This window comes from Paramisgurnus dabryanus, chromosome 23, assembly GCF_030506205.2.
Source record: "Paramisgurnus dabryanus chromosome 23, PD_genome_1.1, whole genome shotgun sequence".
NCBI lineage: Eukaryota > Metazoa > Chordata > Actinopteri > Cypriniformes > Cobitidae > Paramisgurnus > Paramisgurnus dabryanus.
Window position 1 is genome coordinate 11,309,540 of NC_133359.1, and position 27,578 is coordinate 11,337,117.

Below are 27,578 nucleotides of genomic sequence, written 5' to 3' on the forward strand. Positions count from 1 at the left end.
TGGTTCTACACAGGTGCTTTACCGGTGCTATATGGCACTAAAAACGGTTCTTCTATGATTACGAGCAAAGAACCACTTTTGGTGCTATATAGCACCGTTTGTTTTTAGAGTGTATACAGGTATATATATCTGTACCTAAATGATACAAAGGACCTTTTTAAAGGGTTTAAAGGTGTCATAGCGTGAAAATCAGACTTTTTCAATGTTTAAGTGCCATAATTGGGTCCCCAGTGCTTCTATCAACCTAGAAAATGTGAAAAAGGTCATCCCAGTAACTTCGTTTGGGTAAGCCATTTTCTGCAAGCATGTGAAAAATTAGGTTGTTCTGATTTCTCTGTTTGGTGAGGTAGGTAGCAAGGCGAATTACAATAATACCGCCCCCTTAAAGCAACACCATGTAATTTTTCAACCTTCATAGTACATTTTCAAGACCCTTGTGATAGTACATCAACTTTATATAGGTTGAATGACATGTCTAGCATAGCCTGATGGGGTCTGTATTGCTTTTACTCGTACTTTAAAACTTAGGGTTTCGAGTAGTAACCAACGCACAAAAAAACTACAAAAATTTGACTGCTTTACAGCATACGTCACTTCCTCCACACAATTTTTTTTACGTGAATTTTGCTGGAGGCTACTTCAGGAGTGTAGAGAGCAACTTCTATTTTGTGACTCTGTGGCACCGTGTTAATGTCACGGACATATGACATGGGTGACCCGGGTTCGATTCTCCTTTAAGGCAATTTTTTATATAAACTCACGATTTTGATTCATACATAAATGCAATCTTCTTTATAAATGACATCAGAAAGTTGTAACATACTGCGTTTTTCCCTGATGCCTCAAAATGTTGATTGTTTAGCGTTTAGTTTTTAAAGGTTTAGTTTTTACTTTAGTTTTAATGTTGGCCAGTTCTTTTCCTTTGCGACAGTGCTGCGGCGCTTGTGGCCTCTAGGGGCGCTAAGCGTGAAAAATACATGTCTAACGCCCCCTAGTGGCCAAAAAGTTCCGCGGTGTGCCTTTAATCTGCACTATTCAACCACGGCACTGCCATGTAGTGCAGAGAGAAAGAAAGAGAAAAAAATAATTGACAGCACAATTGAGTTTTAATTTTAACAAACCACCAACATTGTGATCAGTGTTTGCATTTCATCAGCTCATTTGCATTTTAAAGGACTCAGGCAAAACGGCACACTTTTGCTCAGGCCTACAAAGTGTCAATTTTAATATGTTATAATAAATTATCTGTGGGGTATTTTGAGCTAAAACTTCACATACGCACTCTGGGGACACCAAAGATTAATTTTACATCTTTAAAAAAAATCTCATAATATGACCCCTTTAAACCCAGTGAAAGTTGGGGTAGTACCTTTTTTTCTAAAAAGTGTGCTCAAAAGAAACCAAAGCTTTCCTACACAAGTAGATGCAATAAATGTAAAGGTTTTTTTTACATGATTCAAATGTCCAAATGAAATTAATATTAAACACAAAGAAGATAAATATCAAATGGACATCAAACAAAGAGTAAGATAATGATTTTAAACCTTATGTCAGTCATTTATTTCAATTCAGTTCACCTGTTAAATACATTTATAAAGTGTAATTCAGTGATTCTCAACGGGTGGGCTGAAGGTCTGTGCTAATACAATGCTAAATGCATTAATTTCTGTTATCACTAATATTGTATTTGGCACTGTGTTTCTTCCATAATTGCTTATTTGTTTATACATGGAGAAAATTCTTTTCAATAATTGAGCTAAGCTAATTTGCTGAGCTAATTCATACACTGTTAAAAAACCTTGGTTCAACTTAAACGTCAACTTAACAACTTAGTTGTTACCTGGTTGGCTGCCTTAAAATTTGATTTAATTCAACTTAAAAATATTACTTGACTTTTTTGAGTCAACTAATATTCTTGGTTGAATGAAAAATGTTAAACAACCAGGTAACTTACTTTTTTAAGTTAAACCAATAAATCTTTTTTATACAGTGTAGTAATTATATGTCAGTGTAATATTTAACACTTTTGGTCACAACTTGATGCCCAATGTTATATCTGATGCCTGAAGCAAAACCAGTTGAGAATCACTGTAGTGCACATTTGTGTCTTCAACTTTGGCTGATCCAGGGTCTGTCAAGGTGTCTTTATTTTCTTGTTCCTGAGGAAAAATGCAAAGATAATCATGTTAATGATTTAAAGTGATAAGTAGTCACATTTTTTCTACACTGTAGCTGCTGTTTATAGGTTACGTCATCGTATAACTCAATGTGCTTTTTCAACACATCCTCAAATACACAAAAGCAAATCGTTTCGCCTGTCCCACCTGCTCCCGGCTAGCGCTGGTGCCGTGACCCAGATAAACTCACATGGCATGGTCAGAGGTTTCGAGTTGTGTCGCAAGTGTGAGAAATACCTGCTACGTTGTCATGTAACTGTCAAGGACAAATTTGACTGGTGACAGACGATGGCTGTTGATAGTTTATGGTTCTAAATGGCGCCTTACTAAATTAATAGTAATAAATCACTTATACTGGATCCCTCAACAGTTTGTGCTACATTCAGGTGTTAAGTCCGTTAATGTGACATATCGTATATCCCATAACTCTGAATATTAAACTGCTTTATTTCGTGATACCATGTTAATCCAGTGATATGCGGCCTGCTGTGAGACAACAGAACAGCTGCACCAGGGAATGCGATGCGTCACGGGCAACTACTGTACGATTTCACGCATGTGGTGAAGGGTGAAACAAACAGGTCGAAATTATACCGACACGCCGACGGCTAGCAGAGCACCAATGCAGGAGAACAAGGTCGTGTCTTTAAATATAGAGTAATGTGATATTTAAAGGAGAGATTTACAACAATGATGACCAGTTAGGGTTATGACTTGAGAGGACATACAGGAAAGAGTACGCCGATTTAAAACACCTCCTACTTCTGCACACTGTTTAGGGAGCCATGAATTTGTTTTACTCAGTGCACTAAACACGACCACTATGGGAAACTTTATATACAACTATATAAGAGAATAATGTATAATTTAAGAGAAACACAAGTAGGTCTTTATGCATTTGAAACTTTTTAAAATACTTGTGGATAAATCATAAGGGGAGCAAGACCTGCTTAAATTAATAGGAATAAACATATTACATGAAACCATAGAGGCATATTAACACATGTCCCAGATTATAAGACTTTGCTTCATTTAATTTCAAGTGATCTTAAATAGTAACTTTAGGCTAAATTGATTAAATAAAAAAAAGGTTACTCACCATTAGTGACAAATTTACTCTTGGCTTGAAACCCCTGCAAACAAAACAACAGCTGAGATCATATAATGTGAATTAAAAATGTGCAGAATTTATTTTAATTTATATTTATTTATTTTCGATAAAAGTATATAAAATTTCAATACATGTTTTATTTTATTTATTTTTAATAAAAGCACATAAAACTTCAATAAAAGTTTTATTTGATTTATTTTCAATAAAAGTAAATAAACTTAATAAAAGGTATTTATTTTATTTTATTTTATTCAAAATACAAAGAAAAAAGGCACCGCAAAGAAAAGAGCTTCTAATGAGTTCATTATAATTTAATATGTTTTTTTTATTTAAAGTTTTACAAAGTTTTCAAAATTTTCTTTTGGGGGGCCACAAAAGAATGCACCCAACACAAGGGGGCCGCACGCCGAAAAATTTGAGAACCACAGCATTATACATCAAAACAGTGCCACAACAATGAATGAACCACTAAGCAAGTTCATAACCTTCAAAATAAAAGTCAGCTTACACTTTGCGCCAAACTAAGAGCAGTTGATCACCAAGCTAATTATTTAAAAAATATATAAACTATGTGAAATTAAAACATATCAGTGCTTTGGTACTGTTATACCTCAAGAGTTTGTGTATGTTCTTCTTCTGAGTCTGTCATAGTAAGTACTGGTAATTATAAATATCTGTGTTGGATTGTACAGTGTATAATATTCAGTCTGGATTACCTTGAGAGGAGTGGAACCCTTTGGTTCCCATAGGCCACGTGTTTTTGTTACTTCGGCTGGCTTTTGATCCTACCAAAGACACAAATATAAATCATCCACTATTAGAATCGCATATAGAGTAATGGGCTGTCAGAGGATTTGTATGTTTAATTGTCGTTTGTTAAGAGTTCACCTTTACTGCAGAGAGATTGAACAGAAGCAGTGGAGAGATAATAGACAGCAGTGGTGACAGGACAAGAAAGGAAAAGAGGAAAAAGCCACAACTGGAGGTATGAGACAGAAACATATGAAATGAAATCATTAATGAAAAGATGACAGGCCCCTTACTGATAAAAGCATAGTTTTACCATTCCCAAAAATCCATGGTTGGACTTTTTAAAAGTACTTTTATTTAGCAGTCAGAAGTAGTACAAAAAATGAGTTATGCTAAAACTCAGATAGCCCGATGTAATTCACTACAGAATCACTGGAGGGCCCCCAATGTGCATTTACTAGGACAACAACCTGTATGAAACCACCCTTAACTGTCCCTAGAGTGTTTAGCATTCTCAGATTTTACAGAGCATTAGGATAAATAAAATAAACTGAGCCCATCTGAGCTTATAAAGATGTTCAAACTGATTCAAGTTTAAATAAAAATTAAACTGTAAATCCAAATGATTATTCACTCCCATAAACAACTTTTAAAAGAAATCCCCTTGTAGACACAATCAGTTTTGTATTTCAGTATGTGTTTCACAAGGTACTGTAGACCACATCTATGAATGCAGTAAAAGTCTCCAGAAAGAGAGAGAGAGAGAGAGAGAGAGAGAGAGAGAGAGAGAGAGAGAGAGAGAGAGAGAGAGAGAGAGAGAGAGAGAGAGAGAGAGAGAGAGAGAGAGAGAGAGAGAGTCATCTGATGTTTATTGTGATCAATGTCTGCTTCATATACAGTTACTGAGCTCTGTGTGTGTGTGTGTGTTATCCCAGGTGAAAAAGTAGTACACTTCCATAGTGTACTTAAAGTGCTTTATTTCGCACACTAATTTTGTACTTAATATACTAAAAATTCATCTTTAGTACTTCTTAAGGTGTTCTTAAAATCATCTAAGTGTACTTCACTGTGCTATTTTGAGACACCATAAATATGAACTAAAATGTGCTAAAAATGTATTTAAAAAATGTATTTAGATACCACTTTTAGTAAACTTAAACCCATCTTTGTATGAAAGTTGAGTTCAAGTTTAATTCAAGTGTTAAGTAAATACATTTTTTAATACAGAGATAGTATGTTAAAAATGCATTTTAGTTCATATTCATGGTGTCTCAAAATAGCACAGTGAAGTACACTTAGATGATTTTAAGAACATCTTAAGAAGTACTAAAGATGAATTTTTAGTATATTAAGTACAAAATTAGTGTGCGAAAATAAAGCACTTTAAGTACACTATGGAAGTGTACTACTTTTTCACCTGGGATAGTAAGAGTTATGATCTTAAAGGCTGGTAAGAGAAGCTGAAAATAAACAGAGCTAGGAGTGAGTGAAAGAGAGAAAGAAAGAGAGGCAAGAATTCAAATAGCTTTCTACAAAACCCTTATTTGTTATTTTGCAGCTGAAAGATAGATAGATAGATAGATAGATAGATAGATAGATAGATAGATAGATAGATAGACAGACAGACAGACAGACAGCGTGACAGACAGAGATTCAAAGAGAGACAGACAGACAGAGTGGCTGACAGAGATATATAGACAGACACACAGACAGGTAGGTAGATAGATGGATGGATGGAGTGATGGACAGAGATATATAGGCAGAGAGACAGACAGATAGGTAGGTAGGTGGATGGATGGATGGATGGATAAATAGAGTGACAGACAGAGATATATAGCCAGACAGACACACAGAGATATATAGACAGACGGACGGATGGATGGATAGATAGATAGCCAGAGACATATAGACAGACACACAGACAGGTAGATAGATGGATAGATAGATAGTGACAGACAGGTAGATGGATGGATGGATGGATGGATAGATAGATAGTGACAGACAGGTATAAAGATGGATGGATGGATAAATAGATAGTGACAGACAGAGATATAGACAGAGAGACAGACACACAGACAGATGGATAGATGGATGTATGGATGGATGGATGGAAAGTGACAGACAGAGACATATAGACAGACACACGGACAGGTAGATAGATGGATAGATAGATAGTGACAGACATATAGACAGATAGATGGATGGATGGATGGAAAGTGACAGACAGGTAGGTAGATGGATGGATGGATAGATCGATAGATAGTGACAGACAGGTAGATGGATGGATGGATGGATAGATAGATAGTGACAGACAGAGATATAGACAGAGAGACAGACACACAGACAGATAGATAGATAGATAGACAGATAGATGGATGGATGGAAAGTGACAGACAGAGACATATAGACAGACACACAGACAGGTAGATAGATGGATAGATAGAGAGTGACAGACATATAGACAGAGAAACAGACATACAGACAGGTAGACAGATAGATGTATGGATGGATCGATGGATGAATGGAAAGTAACAGACAGAGACATATAGACAGACACACAGACAGGTAGATAGATGGATAGAGACAGATATAGATATATAGACAGAGAGACACTGACAGACAGGTAGACGGATAGATGGATGGATGGATGGATGGATGGATGGATGGATGGATGGATAGTGACAGACATAGATATATAGACAGAGACACAGACACACAGACAGGTAAATAGATGGATAGATAGATAGCCAGAGACATATAGACACACACAGACAGGTAGATAGATGGATAGATAGATAGTGACAGACAGGTAGGTAGATGGATGGATGGATAGATCGATAGATAGTGACAGACAGGTAGATGGATGGATGGATGGATAGATAGATAGTGACAGACAGAGATATAGACAGAGAGACAGACACACAGACAGATAGATAGATAGATAGACAGATAGATGGATGGATGGAAAGTGACAGACAGAGACATATAGACAGACACACAGACAGGTAGATAGATGGATAGATAGAGAGTGACAGACATATAGACAGAGAAACAGACATACAGACAGGTAGACAGATAGATGTATGGATGGATCGATGGATGAATGGAAAGTAACAGACAGAGACATATAGACAGACACACAGACAGGTAGATAGATGGATAGAGACAGATATAGATATATAGACAGAGAGACACTGACAGACAGGTAGACGGATAGATGGATGGATGGATGGATGGATGGATGGATAGTGACAGACATAGATATATAGACAGAGACACAGACACACAGACAGGTAAATAGATAGGACAGACAGAACGACATACAGACATACAGATAGATAGATGGATGGATAGACAGTGATATATATACAGACAGAACGACAGACAGACAGATGGATGGACGGGCAGACAGAGATATATAGACAGACAGACACATGGATGGATGAATGGATGGATAAATAAATAGAGTGACAGACAGAGATATATAGACAGAGTGACCGATAGGTAGGTAGATAGATGGATGGATAAATAGAGTGACAGACAGAGATATATAGACAGACAAAACAACAGACAGACACACAGATAGATAGATAGATAGATAGATAGATAGATAGATAGATAGATAGATAGATAGATAGATAGATAGATAGATAGATAGATAGATAGTGACAGACATAGATATATAGACAGAGACACAGACACACAGACAGGTAAATAGATAGGACAGACAGAACGACAGACAGACATACAGATAGATAGATGGATGGATAGACAGTGATATATATACAGACAGAACGACAGACAGACAGATGGATGGACGGGCAGACAGAGATATATAGACAGTCAGACACATGGATGGATGAATGGATGGATAAATAAATAGAGTGACAGACAGAGATATATAGACAGAGTGACCGATAGGTAGGTAGATAGATGGATGGATAAATAGAGTGACAGACAGAGATATATAGACAGACAAAACAACAGACAGACACACAGATAGATAGATAGATAGATAGATAGATAGATAGATAGATAGATAGATAGATAGATAGATAGATAGATAGATAGATAGATAGATAGATAGATAGATAGATAGATAGATAGATAGATAGATGGATAGTGACAGACATAGATATATAGACAGAGACACAGACACACAGACAGGTAAATAGATAGGACAGACAGAACGACAGACAGACATACAGATAGATAGATGGATGGATAGACAGTGATATATATACAGACAGAACGACAGACAGACAGATGGATGGACGGGCAGACAGAGATATATAGACAGACAGACACATGGATGGATGAATGGATGGATAAATAAATAGAGTGACAGACAGAGATATATAGACAGAGTGACCGATAGGTAGGTAGATAGATGGATGGATAAATAGAGTGACAGACAGAGATATATAGACAGACAAAACAACAGACAGACACACAGATAGATAGATAGATAGATAGATAGATAGATAGATAGATAGATAGATGGATAGACAGAGATATATAGACAGACAGAACAACAGACAGACACACAGATAGATGGATGGATGGATGGACAGAGATATATAGACAGACAGACACACAGAGGGATGGATGGATGGATGGATGGATGAATAGAGTGACAGACAGAGATATATAGACAGACAGACAGAGCGATGGATGGATGGATGAATATAGTAGATAGAGTTACAGACAGATAGATAGACAGACACACACACACACACACACACACACACACACACACACACACACACATGTGGATAGACGGATGGATGGATGGATGGATGGATGGATGGATGGATAGATAGATAGATAGATAGATAGAGTGACATACAGATATAAATACAGACAGACAGACAGACAGGTAGATAGACAGACAGATAGATAGAGAGGCAGGCAGACAGATAGATAGACAGTGAACAAAGCATGCATGATAACCAAACCCAAAACTTACCGTTTTGACTGCTGGTTTTTCTGGTTCAATGGTTGGCTTTGGTTCAGCAGGTTTCTGTTCAGGAGTTTTGGTCTTCCAGCTGTTAACACGTCCGGCCACACCTGTGTTCACACCAGCTGTTTCCTGATTGGATAAGAATAATTAATACTTTTTTCTCAGCTCATTATAGTTCTTTTAGTAAACTGGACAATACCTGTACCTTGGTGACTGCCGGTGGGCTTGTGGGACCTGCAGTAGGACTAACAACATTCCCCTTCTCCCACATACTCTTCATGTTACGCACCCCTTCAGCCACAGGTACGTCCACAGGAGATCTGGGGGACTTGGGCACATCTTTATTCTGGTACAGAGGAGATTATGAGTCACGTGTCGTGGGAGTAGCAGATCTAGGCAGATTAGATGGTCATTTCTTACCTGAAGAGCAGAATTGTACTGCTCCAATCTATTTCCAATCTTGCAAACTAATGGAGTGTGTGAGATCTTTAATGGACTAATGGGAATATAAGAGAGAATGTCAGTTTGTACAGCTGTACACTGAAAAAAAAACAAATATGGTAAAAATGACATCTGACCTTTTAAGAGCAGACTTGTTCAAAAATTCAGCTTTTTCTCCAATCTGTTCAAAAACAATAGTGTGATCACTTATAAACATGCATATTAAAACAAATATAATATAAGGTTATAAAATGATATAATATAAGAAGAGAATCTAAATACTTCAAAGATGGGATGTCCAAAAGCTACACGACAACATCATGTTAGAGATCCACTGACCTTTGCGGATGCTCCTCTAGGAGCGATAAACGGCACTTTGCTTCCTTCTTCTGACTCCTCCTTTTGCTTTTTCTTCTCTGCAGCTTCTGCTCGTCTCCGCTCAATCTCTTCTTTCATTTTCCTTCTCTCTTCCTGACCATTTTAGTGGCAGTAGGGACACAAGAAACAAGACAAAGTTTCAATTGGGCTTGATTCCCAGAAACAGGAATTAAAACTTTTAGTAAGCAGGCAAGTACATACATTCAGTTGTAGTTTGTGAACTCTTTACCTCTTCCTTGGCTTTCTTTTCGGCCAGCTGTTGTTTCTTCTGCTTCTCTTCCTCCTCCAGGATCTTCTTCCTCTCCTCTCTCTTCTTCCTCAGCTCCTCCAGCTCAGCTTCAGCCGTTTGCTGCTTCTGTTTCACCTTCTCCATCGTCTCGTTGTCCGTCTCGTTCCTCCTGCGCTTCAGCTCCTGCAGCATCCGTTCCGCCTCCAGCTTGGCAATTGGATCCTGCTTCTCAGAGTCAGGTGAGCGCAAGCCACTCGGGCTACATGAAAAAGAAATGATCTTTATTAATCATGACTTATATTTAGTAATGTAAATTGAAATGAAGAATAAATCTCACCTTAATATCTTCTCAGGCTTCTTGGCTTTTGCTGCACTTTCGTCCGCATCCGGTGGCTTTGTCGACACTTTCTGCTCGAATAGAGATAATATAAATCAGTTTTTGATTTTATTATCAGGTTGTGCTGTGATTATGTCAGACCAACACTCGTGAAGAACCAACCACACCGCATGCAAACCCCTCAAAACATGAACAAAACATAAAGCAAAGAAGTGTGTCTATATCCAGGTGAAAACCGGCTAGCAGTGCTGGATGACCTTAACATAAAATGCGTGGGCTGTGCATACATTCGTGATTTCCACACATGACCTCAGGTTAAGAGGTGAATACCTCTTGGGTCTTTGGTTTGGATTTGTCTTCAGATCTGGACTTTGTTTCTACAACTTCTTTCTTCCATTTTGGCTTGTCTTCAACCTCTTTCTTTGGACCAGCCGGTTTCTCCGCAACCTTCTTCAGCGTTGATGGTTTCTGCTCAACTTCCTTCTTCAATTGTGGTTTCTCCTCTTCTTTCTTTGGGATTTGAAACTTCCCTTCAACCTCTTTCTTCACTTTTGATTTCTCCTCTTCCTTCTTTGGATTTTGAAACTTCGCCTCAACCTCTTTCTTCACTTTTGATTTCTCCTCTTCCTTCTTTGGGTTTTGAAACTTCGCCTCAACCTCTTTCTTCACTTTTGATTTCTCCTCATCCTTCTTTGGGTTATGAAACTTCGCCTCAACCTCTTTCTTCACTTTTGATTTCTCCTCTTCTTTCTTTGGGTTTTGAAACTTCGCCTCAACCTCCCTCTTCACTTCTGGTTTCTCATCTTCTTTGTTCGGGATTTGAAACTTCACCTCAACCTCCCTCTTCACTTCTGGTTTCTCATCTTCTTTCTTCAGGTTTTGAAACTTCGCCTCAACCTCCCTCTTCACTGCTGGGTTCTCATCTTCTTTCTTCAGGTTTTGAAACTTCGCCTCAACCTCCCTCTTCACATCTGGTTTCTCATCATCTTTGTTCGGGATTTGAAACTTCACCTCAAACTCCCTCTTCACATCTGGTTTCTCATCATCTTTGTTCGGGATTTGAAACTTCACCTCAAACTCCCTCTTCACTTCTGGTTTCTCATCTTCTGTCTTTGGGATTTGGACTTTAAACTCAACTTCATTTTTTACCTGTGGTTTCTCCTCATCTTTCGTTTGGACCTGGACCTTGACCTCAGCATCCTCTGTAAATTTGTTTGACGTTTCTTCAACAGGTACATGGGATTTCTCTTGTTCTTTTGTAGGTTTCTCATCGACCATCTCTGGAGATTCATCTTGAAATCTAACCATGACTTCCACAAGTTTATCTTCAGGTTCCTCTTCCTCCAAAATCATCTTTTCCTCTGTCTTAGGTGAAGCTGTGGTGACTTCCACTTCTATGATTTGGCCTACAATTCTGTTATCTTTTGTAGGATCTTCCTCCCTGTCTTTCTTTGACACTAAACCTTCATCTTCAACCTCTGTCTTCACTAAATCTAAATCTGTATTTTCTTTAGACTCTATATATACACTGACAGATTCTTCCTACAACATAATGAAAAATTATTTCAAATCATTTCAAACAAATAAATCTGACAACCAATTTTATGGTTATAACTTCAGACACATGTTATAAACGTCATACCTCACTTGGTACAGCTTGTTCTTTGGCTTTCTCCTTTGTGAATTCCTGAAAAATAATGATGTGTCAAAACATTCTTAAGCTTAATATAGTTCATCAAAATATTTTGACTAGGACAATACCTGTTCTCTTAAATCGGATGTCTGTGGTCTTTCCTCTTCTGCTTTGTCTGTCTTCTCAGAAGTATCTTTGGCATCTTCACCAAATGTGCATGGTGCCGGCTCGTCCTTCGCAGTGGCCAGCTCCTCAACCTTAACGTTGCTTTCTTCTGTATTCTCCTTGTCTTTGCTTTCCTTCCACAAGTTGGTTTTTGTTGAAGGGACCTCATTACGGGATGCATCTTCTTCCGTTCCTGGCTTTTCTTCAGTGGTGGTGACATTTTCATCCTCAATTGTGGGATCAAACTCCTTCTGTCTCTCCAAAGCTTCCTGCATCCTTTTCTGTCTTCGTTCCTCTCTCCTGGCAATCCTATCCAGAAGAGCCTGCTCGTCGTCCTCAGACGGTGCAGAACCGGTGATCAATGTTGATGTCTCTGTACTAAACAGAAAATCAACAGGTGTTCATTTTGAGTTTCATTGTGTTAGGTGTTCCTGAGGCTCAACTGTGCAAGAGGTCAAGGGTGCACTGTAAGCCACTTTGGATAAAAGGGTCTGCAAAATGCATTAATCTAATGTAAATTTAAACAATTTTTGGCTTTTAGAATAAATTTTGATTTAGGAAAACCAGAAAAAGATTAAGATTGGTATAAGAAGCAGATTTTAAACCATTACAATGTTGTTGTTTTTGTTGTTGTTGTTGAATCTACCTGTTTGTATCTGCTGCTGCGATATTCGACTCGTCATTGTCCTTGTTGCGCAGGCGTTCCTGTCGGGCTCGTCTGCGCCGTTCACGGGCCGCCTCCTCATCATCATCCTGAGCATTTATTCTGTACAGAACGTGTGGAAACTTCATGAATCTTAAGGAATCAAATGTATGCTAGAAAACATGCATATTATGACACAGAGAAAGACATTTTGAAGCTATACCATGCTACATTCTCACTTTATTACCAAATCATTCACGACGCTGTCTGTTAAATCCGAGATAAAGTCTCATAATCTAATAATGAGATTAGGAGCATGACCTTACTTAGTCAATATTAAAGACATCAAGGTTATACTTTCACACAATGTTTTTTACATTGCATATGATGCTTTTATGGGGGAAAACAGTAAACTACTGAGTTTTTACAGACGGTGTCACATTTCTTAGCAGTGCTTGCAAATACATTTTCTTCTTCAATACTTGAATACATGTGTTTTGTTGAGGAGAAGTGTGATATTCCTCTAAGGTTTTATTTCTAGGGATCTAAATATAATCAGAAACTTGGCTGAGTGGTGTTGGAACTTTTGACACGGTCCCTAAGGACCTTTATCATATCCTGGGAAAAAGTCATAGACCTTGTTCACACTGTCAGTCCATATCCGATTTTGGTGCATATCCGATTTGACAGACTCACTGTCCACATTGTGTTCCCCAACTGTTCAGATCCGATCTGTGCCTCCTGAAGTGTTCTGCCGTTTTCCAGATTATCTGCACTGTTTCTATGGCAATGACGTCGTGCTGGCATGACCGTGGATATACATAATAAAGGCTAGATGTCTCGTCTGCGCTGCTGGCCAATGAAGGTCGCCGTCCGCACCTGGCAGCCATCTTGTCACAGTCAGCATGCTCACTCGTAACATTGTGTTTCAGTGGTGCATGTACTGTTTAAATAACTTGCTCAATTTTCTACCGATTTTTAAACTGTTTGGTTTGTTATAAACGTCAGAGATGTACTTATGACACTGCATACTCAAAATGTTCATGAAACATGTTCAAGCATCCAGACTTATAGCCACGTTAATAACGTTTGTAAGAAACCAAAACATTTGTAAAACTCCTTCCAGTGGCGGCTCGTGACTGCTCATCCAAGGGGCGCAAATTCAAAATAAGTGTTCGGAGTGTCGTGTGTGTTGCTCGTGTTTTCAAAATATGTGTTTGTTGCGTCATGTGAACCATGTGCATCATGTGTTTTGTCAAAATACACGTCAAAACCGTTTATGATAAAAAAAGAGACGCTCACGTTCACAAAATACACGCAAGACACTCCCTTAACAGTAAACTCTGATTACGCACGAGATTATGCGAGTATCTGGCAAACACGAGCTTCTCTTTTATCATAAACCCTTTAAACGCGTCTGCAGCAGGCACTTATTTTAGGACAAAATACGTGATGCACACAGGTTCACTCGACGCACAGAACACATATTTTGAAATTACGAACCACACACATGACGGCTACATACATGTTGTGACAAACTTCGCATCGAGCGCCCTCGAAAAAGAAGTCACCGGCCGCCACTGACTCCTCCTACATCCTGCCATAGTTTGGACGAGTTTATTATTATTTTGTAAAGTGGAAAAAATATATAAATACATAACATGTAAGTGTTCCAAAACTTTTGACCGGTAGTGTATTTAATGCCAAATTTAACATTGATTGCTCAAATCATGTGATATACACAGATTTTGGTACAGTACCATGGTACAGTCATTTTATCAGATATCAAACCTCAAGTTGTTAAACTATCCCTAAGATCCATCTAAACAGTGCCTTATGTTTATTTATTGAATAATTTATTTATTTGATTCATCAGCTTGTTCAAAACACCAGTCTGACCAGAAACCGAGAAATCTTTGACACATGTTAGGATACTAAGGAAGACTGAGGTTAAGGTTTTGTTAGCATCCTTCCGTCATGGTAAATTAGTTAGACTGTAAACTCAAACAGATGCCAAATCCTGCAACATCTCCTGTGTTTCTTCCATGTTCTTGTCTCAGACATTTGCGCGGTAATGCTCATATTTCTCCTCGATTAAATCTGGCCTGGCTTTAGTTTGCCATGGCATGTTGCTTTTTATAAAGCAATGAGCCAATTGATGAAGGATGGGTTTTATTTTTTCCCGTCTCTTCTTCACTTCCCTTCCCAATGATTCACAGATGTTGGAGATGGTAGACAGAGACCCATAACAGGCACCACAATTCTGTTTCTCTTTCCTAGGACAACGGCGGAAATCCCAAACGATCCCAGAGTTCCGAAATGAAAAGGTCATCCGAAACGACAGTCAGATGGAGTATCTGAAGAAAATGTCTTTTCTAAGAGGTATTACTTGAATGAATGCAATATACTTTAGTACTCCAGTGTAGTAAAAAATTAGGCAGAATGCTATCACTCTTGACAGAAGCTGAAATATTATGGCTGGATATTTAACCTTTAACTAAAACAGCAGCCAAACAATCCAAAGTCTGCAGTAGAGAGAGCGAGACAGGCCAAGCGAGGTTACTCGTCCCCCGATCATCCACAGATGACAAAAAGATTAGTGAGATACGTGTAAGTCAATTGAGTTGCACTGTTTAATGCATCTATGATTATTTGTCACCCTGTCTGTAAAATCCAAGCTTTAAAGTTTGAATCCAATCTTCGACATGACTTTCCTCAGTAAATATTAAAGATATCACGGTTATATTTTCACAGAATGCTCTTTACAAAATAGTCTGACACAAAAAATAAAACAGCTACAGGGTTACACATATTACAAAGCGTTCTGAAATACTCGATTCTGATTGGTTAACTGCTGCTCTCCGTTTTTAATGAATACAAAACAGTTTAACTAATCCAGCGAAACCAATTTCCCACATCATTGTGTGTTTCTTCTCACATAATATCTTTTGTAATATTGTGGTTAATAATTGAAATATGGACAAAATTATAATGTTAGCGTTCAGAAATGCAAATGTGTTTAGTAAAATTGTTGATATATCTGGCGAGCGGTTTAATCAAGTGATTTATAGGCAATGCCACGATCTCTCCCTTTAACATAAATATGTGGCTTTTCAATTGCTGTTTGAACTGGAAATGACTACAGGCTGCAAAGGGATATCTTTTTCATCGATAATCTTCGTAGCGAATATTTATTTATTTTCCAGATCTGATTCCAATAAAGTTTGTTTTCTGCACTACAAAGCCATGGATGTGGTTGAAATGCCTTTCCGGAGACTCATTAATCTCAATAAAAGTTTCCCTCTTGGTTATTCCACCACATATGCACCAAACAGGCCGGGGCCAGGCTGAAATAGAAAAAGAAGAGAAATGCATGCACACAAAGGATGTCTTTGTGGGTCAATGAGATTGACAGAAGTGTCAAAATTCATCATTTTTAAAGATGAAAAGTAAGTTGTTTTTACAGATGCGAGTACAATGATTTGCGCGAGTAGATTACATACAATGTCAATGCAAAGACGCAATCAGACGCGTCCTCGCGTGGGGCGATGCAAATGACGCAATATAGGTGGCGCGTTTGCAGCGAAAACATGCACTATTTGCCACAAACGCGTCTTCGCCCAAGTTGAAAATATTCAACTCAAGGGAGAATTTGCGGGACATGAAGTTAAATCCTGCAAGAAATCTAGAACGAGTAACGCGATGACCCGCGTTTGGTGTGTACGTAGCATAAGACATAATAGATCTGACCGTCAACCGGATATGAAAGTGATTTTTAACAAACAATATTTTTTTAGCTCATATTGTTTAAAGGTCCACTGTGTAAATTTTAGCAGCATCTAGACGTGAGAGGAGGGTCAACCCTCCCTTTCAAAAGCATAGTGAAGCTACAGTAGCCGCCACAGGACAAACATGTCATCGTCTGAGACAACGTAGTGACAAAACGCTCTCTATACAGCAGTTTGTCTGCTTAGGACTACTGTAGAAACATGGTGGCAAGTAATGGGAACTTAATGTTAGGGGACCAGCTGTGTATGTAAACAAAAAAACGTTTTATTCTAACCTAATAGAAACAATACAATTCATTATGGGGTTTTTACAACACTGATAATATAGTTATGTATATTGTATAGCATTTCTGTCAAGAGATCCTTCTAAAAGTTACACAATGCACCTTTAAATATAACCTTATAAAAAGAAAGAGAAAAAAACCTTGGAAAGTGATAGAGGAAAACTGAATTGATATCAGTACAGATGCTATAAACAAATGCAGTCGCAGATTAACCAGTAGCACTCCACTAACTACTTAAATATATAATAAGTAATCAGTGGTGGGCGGTGACTTCTTTTTCGGGGGCACTCGATGTGAAGTTTGTCACAACATGTATGTAGCCCGTCATGTTTGGTTTCTTATTACAAAATATGTGTTCTGCGCGTTGAGAGATCCTATGTGCATCACGTGTTTTGTCGAAATAAGTGCCTGCTGCAGACGCGTTTAAAGGGTTTATGATAAAAGAGACACTCGGGTTTGCTAGATACTCGTATAATCTCATGCATAATCAGAGTTTACTGTTTAGGGAGTGTCTTGCGTGTATTTTGTGAACGTGAGCGTCTCTTTTATCATAAACGGTTTTGACGCGTGTGCATCAGGCACTTATTTTGACAAAACACGTGATGCACATGGTTCACATAATGCAACAAACACATATTTTGAAAACGTAAGCAACACACGGCACTCCGAACACATATTTTGAATTTGCGCCCCTCGGATGAGCAGTCAAGAGCCGCCACTGTAAGTAATACTAAATGGTCGTACAGTATATGCTGTCATTCATTTTCTGGATTGAGTATTATAACTTATGAGTAAGGATTTATTATCTCCAATCACACACATAGAGTACTGAACTCTCCTTATATGGTGTTCTGGATAGATGTTATAGAAGCTTGGAGAAACTGCAGTTCTCAGTCTATGAGCGGGTCCAAGTCATCCTGAACTATAAACAATATAAACAAACCTGGCATGCCAAACACGGTGCACATGATTCACACTAATACATGCACTTTTATGACTATCAGGATATGATGTTAATAAAATTCAGGGGGACCATTTTAAAATTAAAGTAAAAACCATACAAAATTAAAGTTCGCTGTTGTATAGTTCTTAATCCAGAAATCTGACTCAATGATTCAACAGAAACATTGACATGTATGTCCAAAAGATCAACCCAGGGGTATTGTATTAGTTTTGAATACAATAATGATACAACGCAATAGTCTTTGTGTGGAGTAAAACTTCGATTTTGGTTTTAAAAGGGTTAAAAAAAAGATCTGGAGTTACTCTATCGACCTGTCAACTGCAACAATCCACTTTAAGCATAGCATGAGGTTAACTTGCGCATCAACCTTTATAAGGAATAAAGTGGAGAATAGAGGCGAGGTTGTTTGGACCATGCAAGCGCATACTCTTCTGCTTGGCCAGAACATTACAAACAGATCTCCTGTTGCTTAAAATAGTATTAAACAACATCAGGATGACCGAGATCACATTGTATGACATCACCTACAAGAATCAAGATATGTACTATATAACCAGATATATTATTTTAAACAGTATATTTCATGAATGTGAAACATACATCTCAGCTTCCCGCTGCATCTCTTCGCGCTTTTGTCTACGCAACTCCCTGCGACGTTCGAAATCAAAGTCCTCGTCCATGATGGTTCACAGGAAGCTCTGTGGATTTAGGCTGGAACAGACAGACACACAGAGTTAGATTTGTAAAGATTTTATATTTTGTTTATGTTTATGTATACACTCAAAAAAAACAAACGGTGCTATATAGCACCAAAACTGTTGATTTGAATCGTGTTGAATTGTGCTATATGGCACTAAAAACGGTTCTTCTATGATTACGAGCAAAGAACCACTTTTGGTGCTATATAGCACCGTTTGTTTTTAGAGTGTATAGGCTCTCTATACGAATATGTGTATGCAGGTTTGATTTTTTTTTAGATTGTGATATATACTATATATAAATTAAAAAATATATACATAAATAATTTTTTTCTTAAATGTATACATGTATGTGCGTATTTATATATACAAAATAATTAGACACAGTGCACACACATATATTATGCAAAAACAAACTTTTATTTTGTATGCAATTAATCTTTTGACAACCGTAAAATAAATATAATATTTTTATTGTTTACAACAGGGTTCCACGGGTCCTTGAAATCTGGGGGAAAATATTCAAGGCCCTGGGATGTTTTTGAAAATATACATACATAGATACAGGTCATTGAAAGTGCTTGAATCTATTTTATGCAAGAAATTTTCTGGAAAGAAAATTCATATTATTCCCTGTGTAGTGTAGGATAATATCATACAAATTCTAGACTTTTTAAGCACACGTGCTAAACGTGTTTAAATGCTTATATCTTCTGTATGCAAATGTTGATTCATACCAAAATTCTTTTTTGCATAGTTGTGTTTGACACATGAAAACGTCTCGGGTTACGTATGTAACTGTTGTTCCCTAAGAAGGGAATGAGGCGCTGCGTCTCCCTTGCCATACTTCCTGCGTCCCTGTAACGCTGTCTTTGGCAATATTTCAGATAGCGATATACTTCCTGGCTCCTGCGTCACCCTGTCTTTGCTGTTAAGCCTCACCATTGGTTGAATTTGATATACACATTCAGACGCACTTACCCCTGGAGGCGTCCCCAAAGTATCACTGCAGTGACTCAGCGCAAGTTCCCTCAAAAGGGAACTGTAACAATGTATCCTTAAAGGTAACACGATGTAACCTTCCTCTCACTTGAAAAGTGTACCCATATTTAGTCCTTGAATTTAAGGATATTAGAAGTCCTTGAAAGGTCCTTGAATTTGAAGTTAACTAAGGTGTGGGAAGTTACAAACTCTACACTTCACTTCATAATGCTATCATTTTTCCATCATCTACTCTAAAGAAAAGATTTTGGACCAAATTCATAATTAATTGAAAAACAACCTGGAATGTGAATGTGAGTATAGAAACTTTCACATTGAAGGTCAACAGGACAAAGTTGACGTCCTCATGAGGGTTTGTTTATGTGTGGGCATCAGACACTGCTATCATCCGTCATTATCTCCTGTACATTTCTTATTCAATGACGTTTCAGGAGCGACTGAACATTCCAGAATAGTCTGCGCTATAAATCCAGTATAAGGTAAGATGTGAAATTCAAAGGCATTCTCTTCGATCAAGTTTCATATTTCTGTCCCTCTCAATTCTTGAAAGAAAAGACAGAGTGCTTTTGGGTACAGTGGGCATGTTATACATTCCCCAGATCGCCTATCACTATACAGTCTTCCTACCACAAGGTATAGGGAAGTTCACAAATCATTTCCACATGACAGAAAGCAAGAACATATTTTAATTCAGACATCTGCGACTGATTCCAGGTTCCAGGCATGTTGCCCTCTGCACGCTTCTCATTTTTCACCCTTAAATCTTGAGAGAAATAGCAGAGTTTGTTTGAATGTGCCAGATTTCTCTACAGCAGATGAAATAAGTCTATGAAATGAATCTCGCAGGAATTTTACAGTAAAGACTGACAGATGATGCTCAAATCTGTTAACAAGATTAATCTACCGTGCCTGAAATCCGTGCGCGAGGACGTCTGGATTCAAGAGCTGTAACCGCCACCCAAGAACAGTCAGGTAAGACTGAGTGAAACCATTTTAACATTACATAACAAGCCGTCTTGCGAGGTTGCAGTAAAGTTTCATTATGCGAGGACAGAACAAGTATATGGAGCCAGTGTACACACATCATTGTGGGATTTGTACCCAAGCCAATATGAACAAAAGCTGAGGCAAAGTCGTACAGTACTGATAAAGTTTTGCATTTGATTTATTCACTCGGGCACTTGTAGATACCTTTGCGTGGGAAAGGATTTATTGTACAAGAAAACCATAGTTCATAAATGACCTCAAATATCCAAAGTTTGCAAAACATTCATTTTAGGCCTGCATGTTAGGTTAAATTTTTTTTAAAGGGGACAGAGAATGAAAAACCATGTTTACCTTGTCTTTGTTGAATAACCGCCGCATTCACGAACATGCAAAAAGTGCTAGACATGCTAAACATCTCAGTCTCATAGAAATTCCTCTTTTAGAAATGTCAGCCAGAAAACGGCCCAATCTGAAAAACTGATGCTTATGACATCACAGGCATCTCACTGCCCCTCCACTTTAAAATAATTGGCTACATTTTTTGAGTGGCAGCAAAGTCAGCCAATCAGTAATGAGATTGCAAGTTAAGCCAGTAGGGGGAGCCAAATAGGTGTAAAACCACTTGTTTAAAATCTCCCACCCTAATAGAGCTATCTGAGAGAGGTTTTTAGGAAGCTTCTAAGGCATTACAGACCCAAACAAAAACTTTTTTGTCTACATGTCCCATCACAGAACAAGGATAAATACCCCGTTCAATCATTCTATGTCACCTTTAAAAGCCTACAATCCCCGAGAAAAAATTTTTTTTTGCTTTTTAACGATGTTTCTCTTAAAACTGGTAATATATGAGACATTAATGTATTGATAAAGTAGCTTAAAGGAAAACATCACCGTTTTTCAATATTTTAGTATGTTCTTACCTCAATGTACACCAATTGATACATACCTATCTTTTATCAATGTGTGCACTTAATCTTTGTACAGCGCGTCATGAATGTGTTAGCATTTAGCCTAGCCCCATTCATTCCTTAGGATCCAAACAGGGATGAATTTAGAAGACTATGTAAAATTGCCACTTTTCTAGGTGTGAGCAAAAATGTGCCGTTTTTTGGGTGTGTCCTTTAAAATGCAAATGAGCTGATCTCTGAATTAAATGGCAGTGCTGTGGTTGGATAGTGCAGATTAAGGTGCAGTTTTATCCCCTTCTGACATCACAAGGGGAGCCACATTTCAATGAGATATTTTTTACATGCTTGCAGAGAATGATTTACCAAAACTAAGTTACTGGGTGGATCTTTTTCCACATTTTCTAGGTTGATAGAAACACTAGGGACCCAATTATGGCACTTAAACATGGAAAAAGTTAGATGTTATGTCCCCTTTAAAGGTATAGTTCACGCAAAAACGAAAATGTTGTCATCATTACTCATCTTCATATTGTTCAAATTGTCCAAATTTATACATAAATGAAAAACAAACAAAACATACTGAAAAACAAACCATCAAAAACATCTTCCTCTGCTCATGTCGAAATCTATGAGAACAAGCCAGAAAAGATTTAATTTAAAACAACTTTGATATTTTATGTTCTTCCTCAAACCATATTTTTAATCTATAATAAGCAATTACACTAAAGCTTCAAATCACATTAAGATCAACATGCCTTGCAGTGGAAGCAGCTGTACGCTGGCGGTGAATCAAATCATACGCTTGCAAACTTCCTTCTGGGGAAGTCGGACCTGTCACACCAATCTCTACATGTTAAATATCACAGGGAGGGAACCCCAACCAGATACATCAAATCAATGGCTAGAGTCGTTAACATAAGACCAGATAAATACATGTAGGCCTCTGTGCCATGACGTTTAACAGAAGGGAATTGTTTCTCGCTCATGGGGTCTTGCATAACCAAACATGGTTAAAGATGCTAACATTGGTTTCAGTTCGACACAGTTTATAGTATTTCCAGCCCATAACATTTACAGTGTTTTATATTCAACTTACACCATCAGAGAATTCAACCTGAATGGAGAAATTTTAAACTGATATATTAGATTTAGTTTTTGAAATGGTATAAGGGTCAGTGACAAAAACGATTTGGCAAGATGAGATATTCAAAAATCTCTTTAAAAAACTTGTTTTAAAAGCACGCATCAGGTTTATTTCAATGCACAGTGTATTTATGTTAATTTTATGCAATAAAAAATTACATTTGCACCATTTTTATGAAAGTTAAGACTGAATGGTCCTGAAAAATGTCAAATGGTGTAACCGCCAATTGCGCCAAAGAATGAGAAATATTAAATATTTTTTCCACCTTGCATGTAAGCGCAATCATTAAAAAAATTATTTTCAAATATAATTTTATTAGTTATTTCTAAATGTGAATTTTTTTCCGTTTTTGTAATATTTGTCCACATATGTGGACATTAAATTTTTTGATGTTTGCAGTGCACCATAATACTTAATTCTGTGTAACTGGAACCTGTACACAAACATGGACAAATACACTGCTTCATGTTCCTAGAAAACAATTTGGTTATTATATTTATTGGTTCTTTCTTACCTCAAAATAGCTGGTAGAAATCTAAAGACAAACCAAAACCAGGGTCTTAGGAGGTTAAGGTTGGATTAGGAGCATATGATTTCTCTCATTGTCATTGATTTCAATCTTTGGTATTAATATTAAAGATATCAAGGTTATATTTTCACAGTGCATGTTCTTAACATTATTTAGCATGATTTTATGTAAAAAAAAAAATGTATATATATCATCAATGCCTCTCATTTTGTACACCAGCTGTACACACTGAAGATTTTAGAAATCTGAAATGACTAAATGCACCCCTGAGGGATTGGACCACAAACTGACCCCATCTGATACCAAATCATATTGTCATAGTCTCTCCCTAAATAATGATATCCATTTCCTGCTGAATTAAGAAGAACTGCACCTGTGACCCTTGTGTAACAAAAACCCTCCGGTCACGACGAACCCCTTCATATATCTTGGACTATAGCTCTGTGCCAGGTGCCACAACCTCTAGCCATTAGAAATAGACATAAATGTAATAGATATCATATGCTACAGCTCTATAATTACAGAATGCAGGTACAGATCTTAGTTATGTTCAGTTTTATGATAGCAAGAAAATTTCAAACAGGTGCATCTACATTCGTAATTTACTTGTTACGCAGTGATTTAGATCATTCAGAGCTGTGTGAGATATCATGAGATAAACTTAAACATGTATGTATGATAACCTGTCACAACCAAATACCAACATCTGCATCTGATAACAGCTCATTCATAACCTCTTAATAAAAACTTCAGTCATCAGATAACAGACCATGCCATGCACATCCGGATTCCAGTCTCAATTATTGCCTTTTTGGTTTATCCAAATATTCCTGCATTGTAGCTATCAGACAAAACTTTACATACTCATAAATCACCTTGGATAAAAGTGTCTGATAAATGACAATGAATGTTTCAGTGCCCTTACTTAAACAATTCCCAGCATGCACAGAGGAAACATTTGCAAACATCTAAATGCGTTCCTGCAGAGCCCATCACGATGCATGAGTCAAATAAGAATGCTTTTGATTATAATAATATCTGTGCTTACTTAAAAACAGTACATCCATAAAAATACTTCCCCGGCATGCCACATTCATAAAAAAAGATTTAAAGGGTTTTTACATTTCAAAGCACTGTAGGACAATATACAGGTGATCGAGTTTTCAACCTGTTGGCTGTAATTTACCCTAAGCTTGGTTGTTTTAACATTTTATAGACCGTGCATCTACCTGTTTTTATAGTTTTGTTAAGCAATACATTTTGTAATTAAAGGGACACTGCACTTTTTTTGAAAATATGCTAATTTTCCAGCTCCCCTAGAGTTAAACATTTGATTTTTACCGTTTTGGAATCCATTCAGCCAATCTGCGGGTCTGGCGCTAGCACTTTTAGCATAGCTTAGCATAGTCCATTGAATCTTATTAGACCATTAGCATCACGCCTAAAAAGAGGCTTGGATATTTCTCCTATTTAAAACTTGACTCTTCTGTAGTTACATCGTGTACGAAGGCCGACAGAAAATTGTCGGTCTTATGCTGCGTGTCAGGCAGGTTTTTGAGCACGTGAATCACGACTTCAAAACCACGACTTACGACTCAGAACTGGGAGTACGCGTTCCAGGCAGCCTGCAACCCGTGTTTTTCCAACCTTCTACACGTGAAAGTGCACTGAACCGTAGTCAAACTCGTGACTTCCCACCCGTGAACTCGTACTAGATCGATGTACTCCCAGTTCAGAGTCGTGAGTCGTGGTTTTGAAGTTGTGATTTACGGGTTACAGGTTGCCTGGAATTAGCATTAGTACACAATGAACTACAGAAGTGTCAAGTTTAAAATAGGAAAAATATCTGAATTCTTTGGTTATTTTTTTAATGCAATGCTAATGGTCTAATTAGATTCAATGGATTGTGCTAAGCTATGCTAAAAGTGGTACCACCAGACGCGGAGATCAGCTGAATGGATTCCAAAACGGTAAAAATCAAATGTTTAACTCTAGGGGAGCTGGAAAATGAGTATATATTTTTTTTAAAGTGGAATGTCCCTTTAAGCATAACAACCCAAAAAATTAATTATGGTACCATTCCTCGGAAAAACTTACTTATGAAAGCATCGTTTTGAAAGTGAAAGGGAAGCAGGACTTGAATTTGAGTTAAACAAATTCCATATCTCTCGGGTGAGGACACAGATCCATTTGTACTGGGAAGGAGATGCCTAGTTGCTAATACCATGTAAGGAGAAGACCTGATTTGGCACGAGTCCGGCAAGACGCCTGGGTAACGTACAGTATGATAAACAGTTTTACGATGGAACCCATTCAAGGATGAAAACCTCAAACCGGAATTCGGTATTAATCACACAACATCTGCAAACTTCTCCATGCATATTTGATGAATCGACCTAAAGCTTGGTTTCATATTATGCTGACCTCACACCTTGGGAATTCAAAATGTGCCAATTGTCCATCATTTTTGAATAAGTGGGTCCAGTATTTCCAAGTCTATCCAAAAAAAGGATGATTTTAAAACATGATTTAAGAAGGGGTCTTCAGATTACCTGGTTTTAAACATCTGGCAGCAATGAACTGTGTATCATATACAGATCAAAATCCAGGTTCGACCGCATGCAACTGCGATAACTACAGATTACATTAAATGCACAGTAAGGTTTTCATCCATTCAATTCAATCAGTATGATTTATTGTCAGTGCTGGGCAAATAGGAATTGCTTTTGAAAGAAAATGTAAAGGTATAGTCTTGCATTACAGCTTTAATAATGATTTGTGGATGACAGACAGGTTTTATAATGCAGACTGGCTTCAATGAAAAGGCAAAGTGGTATTTTTGCCAACCCAAACAACATCGGTTTGGATATTACCATGTCCCTCGCATTACCATGTTCTAGCATCCAACACAAGATGATCCCTTTGAGGGAAAAAATTGCCACCTGATCCTAGACAGATCCCTGGGACCCACTGATTTCCCAAAGTCTGGGCATTAAGGGCCAGCAACATTCCCAAACTTGATCCCATCCTACTACGGAAGCATAGGGCAGTATTGCTAACATCCTGCCGGTAGCCTGTGCCAAAGCCCTGTTATCGCTGCTCACAGGATTGCCTCCAGATTCTGTACAATTGCACAACACACACATACGGTGCTGCTTCTCCATTTATCCGAATCCAGATCTGTACTCAACTATATGACTCAGACATTCCCTAATAATTTTCATCTCTTTACTGTATGTTTGAGCATCATTTTGTTAAAGTTAATTTATAACTACATCAGCTGCAAGGTTTTGGCATGCAAGATTAAACTTTTTAAAGTCAAAATAATGTGATGCAGGTGCAAGATAAAGATCCAAAGACTGGATGAGCTCATGCAAGCAACTAGTAGTCTCTCTGAACAAGTGCCAAAGGAAAACAACATTTTTGCAAGATTCATTTGTTCTTCAGAAGAAAGCCAACTAATTCATTTTAATTTCCATGCCATCAGCATTCTTGGTACGTGTTAAATTTGTATTGTTATATGACAAATGCAATTTTAAATGAAAGCTATTTTATTTCTCAATTCATGTCCCTGTGTTAAGATTAATAATGCTTATAATCCTACCTGTGGTGAAGCACAGTTTTTCCTTCAAGATCGTAGTGCTGAAAGGGCACACTAAAGAAATTACATTAGTCCTGACTCCACATTTTATAAAATGTGCAGCCATTCAAACTCCGCCTCCGCAGAGCTCCATCACTTTAGCATTTGGAAACAAGCTCTTTGTGCTTTCCTCTATCCAGAAGTAATAGATCAATGCCATAACACTTGTGTCTCATGTAACAGTCCCATTACATTTTGCTGCTGAGGTTTTGGTCCCAATTTCGTTGGAGACAAAGCATTGTCAATTACTACACTAAAACAAATGTTATTTTGGCTGGTTATTCAGTATTGCCTAAGTGAGTCAAGTTTTTTTTAATAATAATAAATAATATTTTAACTTTAATAAAACTGGATAATTCAGATGCTGAAATATTTTTTAGGTAGTAATTTTTAAGTTAAATCAAGAGTTTCTTGACTCTTGACTAGTAAGGAGTTGCAATAAATAATAAAAAATACAGTTTAAATTACTTAAAGGTATAGCGGAAGATTTTCGTTTTCCGGGTGGATCACCACTGTTATTGGTCATCCCAGATGTCAATCATTCTGATTATATGTTGACGTATAACCGTCGCACGTGCTCGCCTCTACGTTCGCTTTCTGCACATGCGCACTTTCACGTGTATGTGTGTTGTGCTACGGTTTCAACCATTCATTGAAGGTCGCGTTCTCACTGTGTTTTTTTCAAAATGTCTGAGGGTCGCAAGAGAAAAAGTGTCTACGAATTGTATGACAAGAAGAGAAAGGACTATAAATAAAGAAACAAGACCAGAATGTTTATGGGAGACTATTTCACACGCTGGCGTGAGC

The 27,578-nt window shown here is 37.6% G+C and overlaps 1 protein-coding gene across 3 annotated transcripts; it reads right to left on the reverse strand.

Annotated features, from left to right (window-relative positions):
- cald1b (caldesmon 1b) lies at window positions 1-26,883 on the reverse strand. Of its 3 annotated transcripts, XM_065291903.1 has the most exons (16): window positions 26,736-26,883; window positions 18,464-18,574; window positions 12,831-12,950; window positions 12,148-12,562; window positions 12,029-12,073; window positions 10,717-11,928; window positions 10,387-10,457; window positions 10,050-10,308; window positions 9,782-9,913; window positions 9,580-9,623; window positions 9,422-9,497; window positions 9,207-9,347; window positions 9,008-9,130; window positions 4,005-4,073; window positions 3,277-3,310; window positions 1-2,159 (listed from the first exon to the last, which is right to left on the reverse strand). In XM_065291903.1, the coding sequence occupies exons 2-16, from the start codon at window positions 18,541-18,543 to the stop codon at window positions 2,146-2,148; spliced, it is 2,835 nt and encodes a 944-aa protein (XP_065147975.1). In that variant the 5' UTR covers window positions 18,544-18,574; window positions 26,736-26,883; the 3' UTR covers window positions 1-2,145. The 3 variants fall into 3 exon arrangements, with proteins under 3 accessions (XP_065147975.1, XP_065147977.1, XP_065147976.1); XM_065291904.1 differs by lacking the exon at window positions 10,717-11,928 and having other exon boundaries at window positions 6-2,159; window positions 26,736-26,882; XM_065291905.2 differs by lacking the exons at window positions 10,717-11,928; window positions 12,029-12,073 and having other exon boundaries at window positions 5-2,159; window positions 26,736-26,882.
- Window positions 26,884-27,578: the final 695 nt, after the last annotated feature.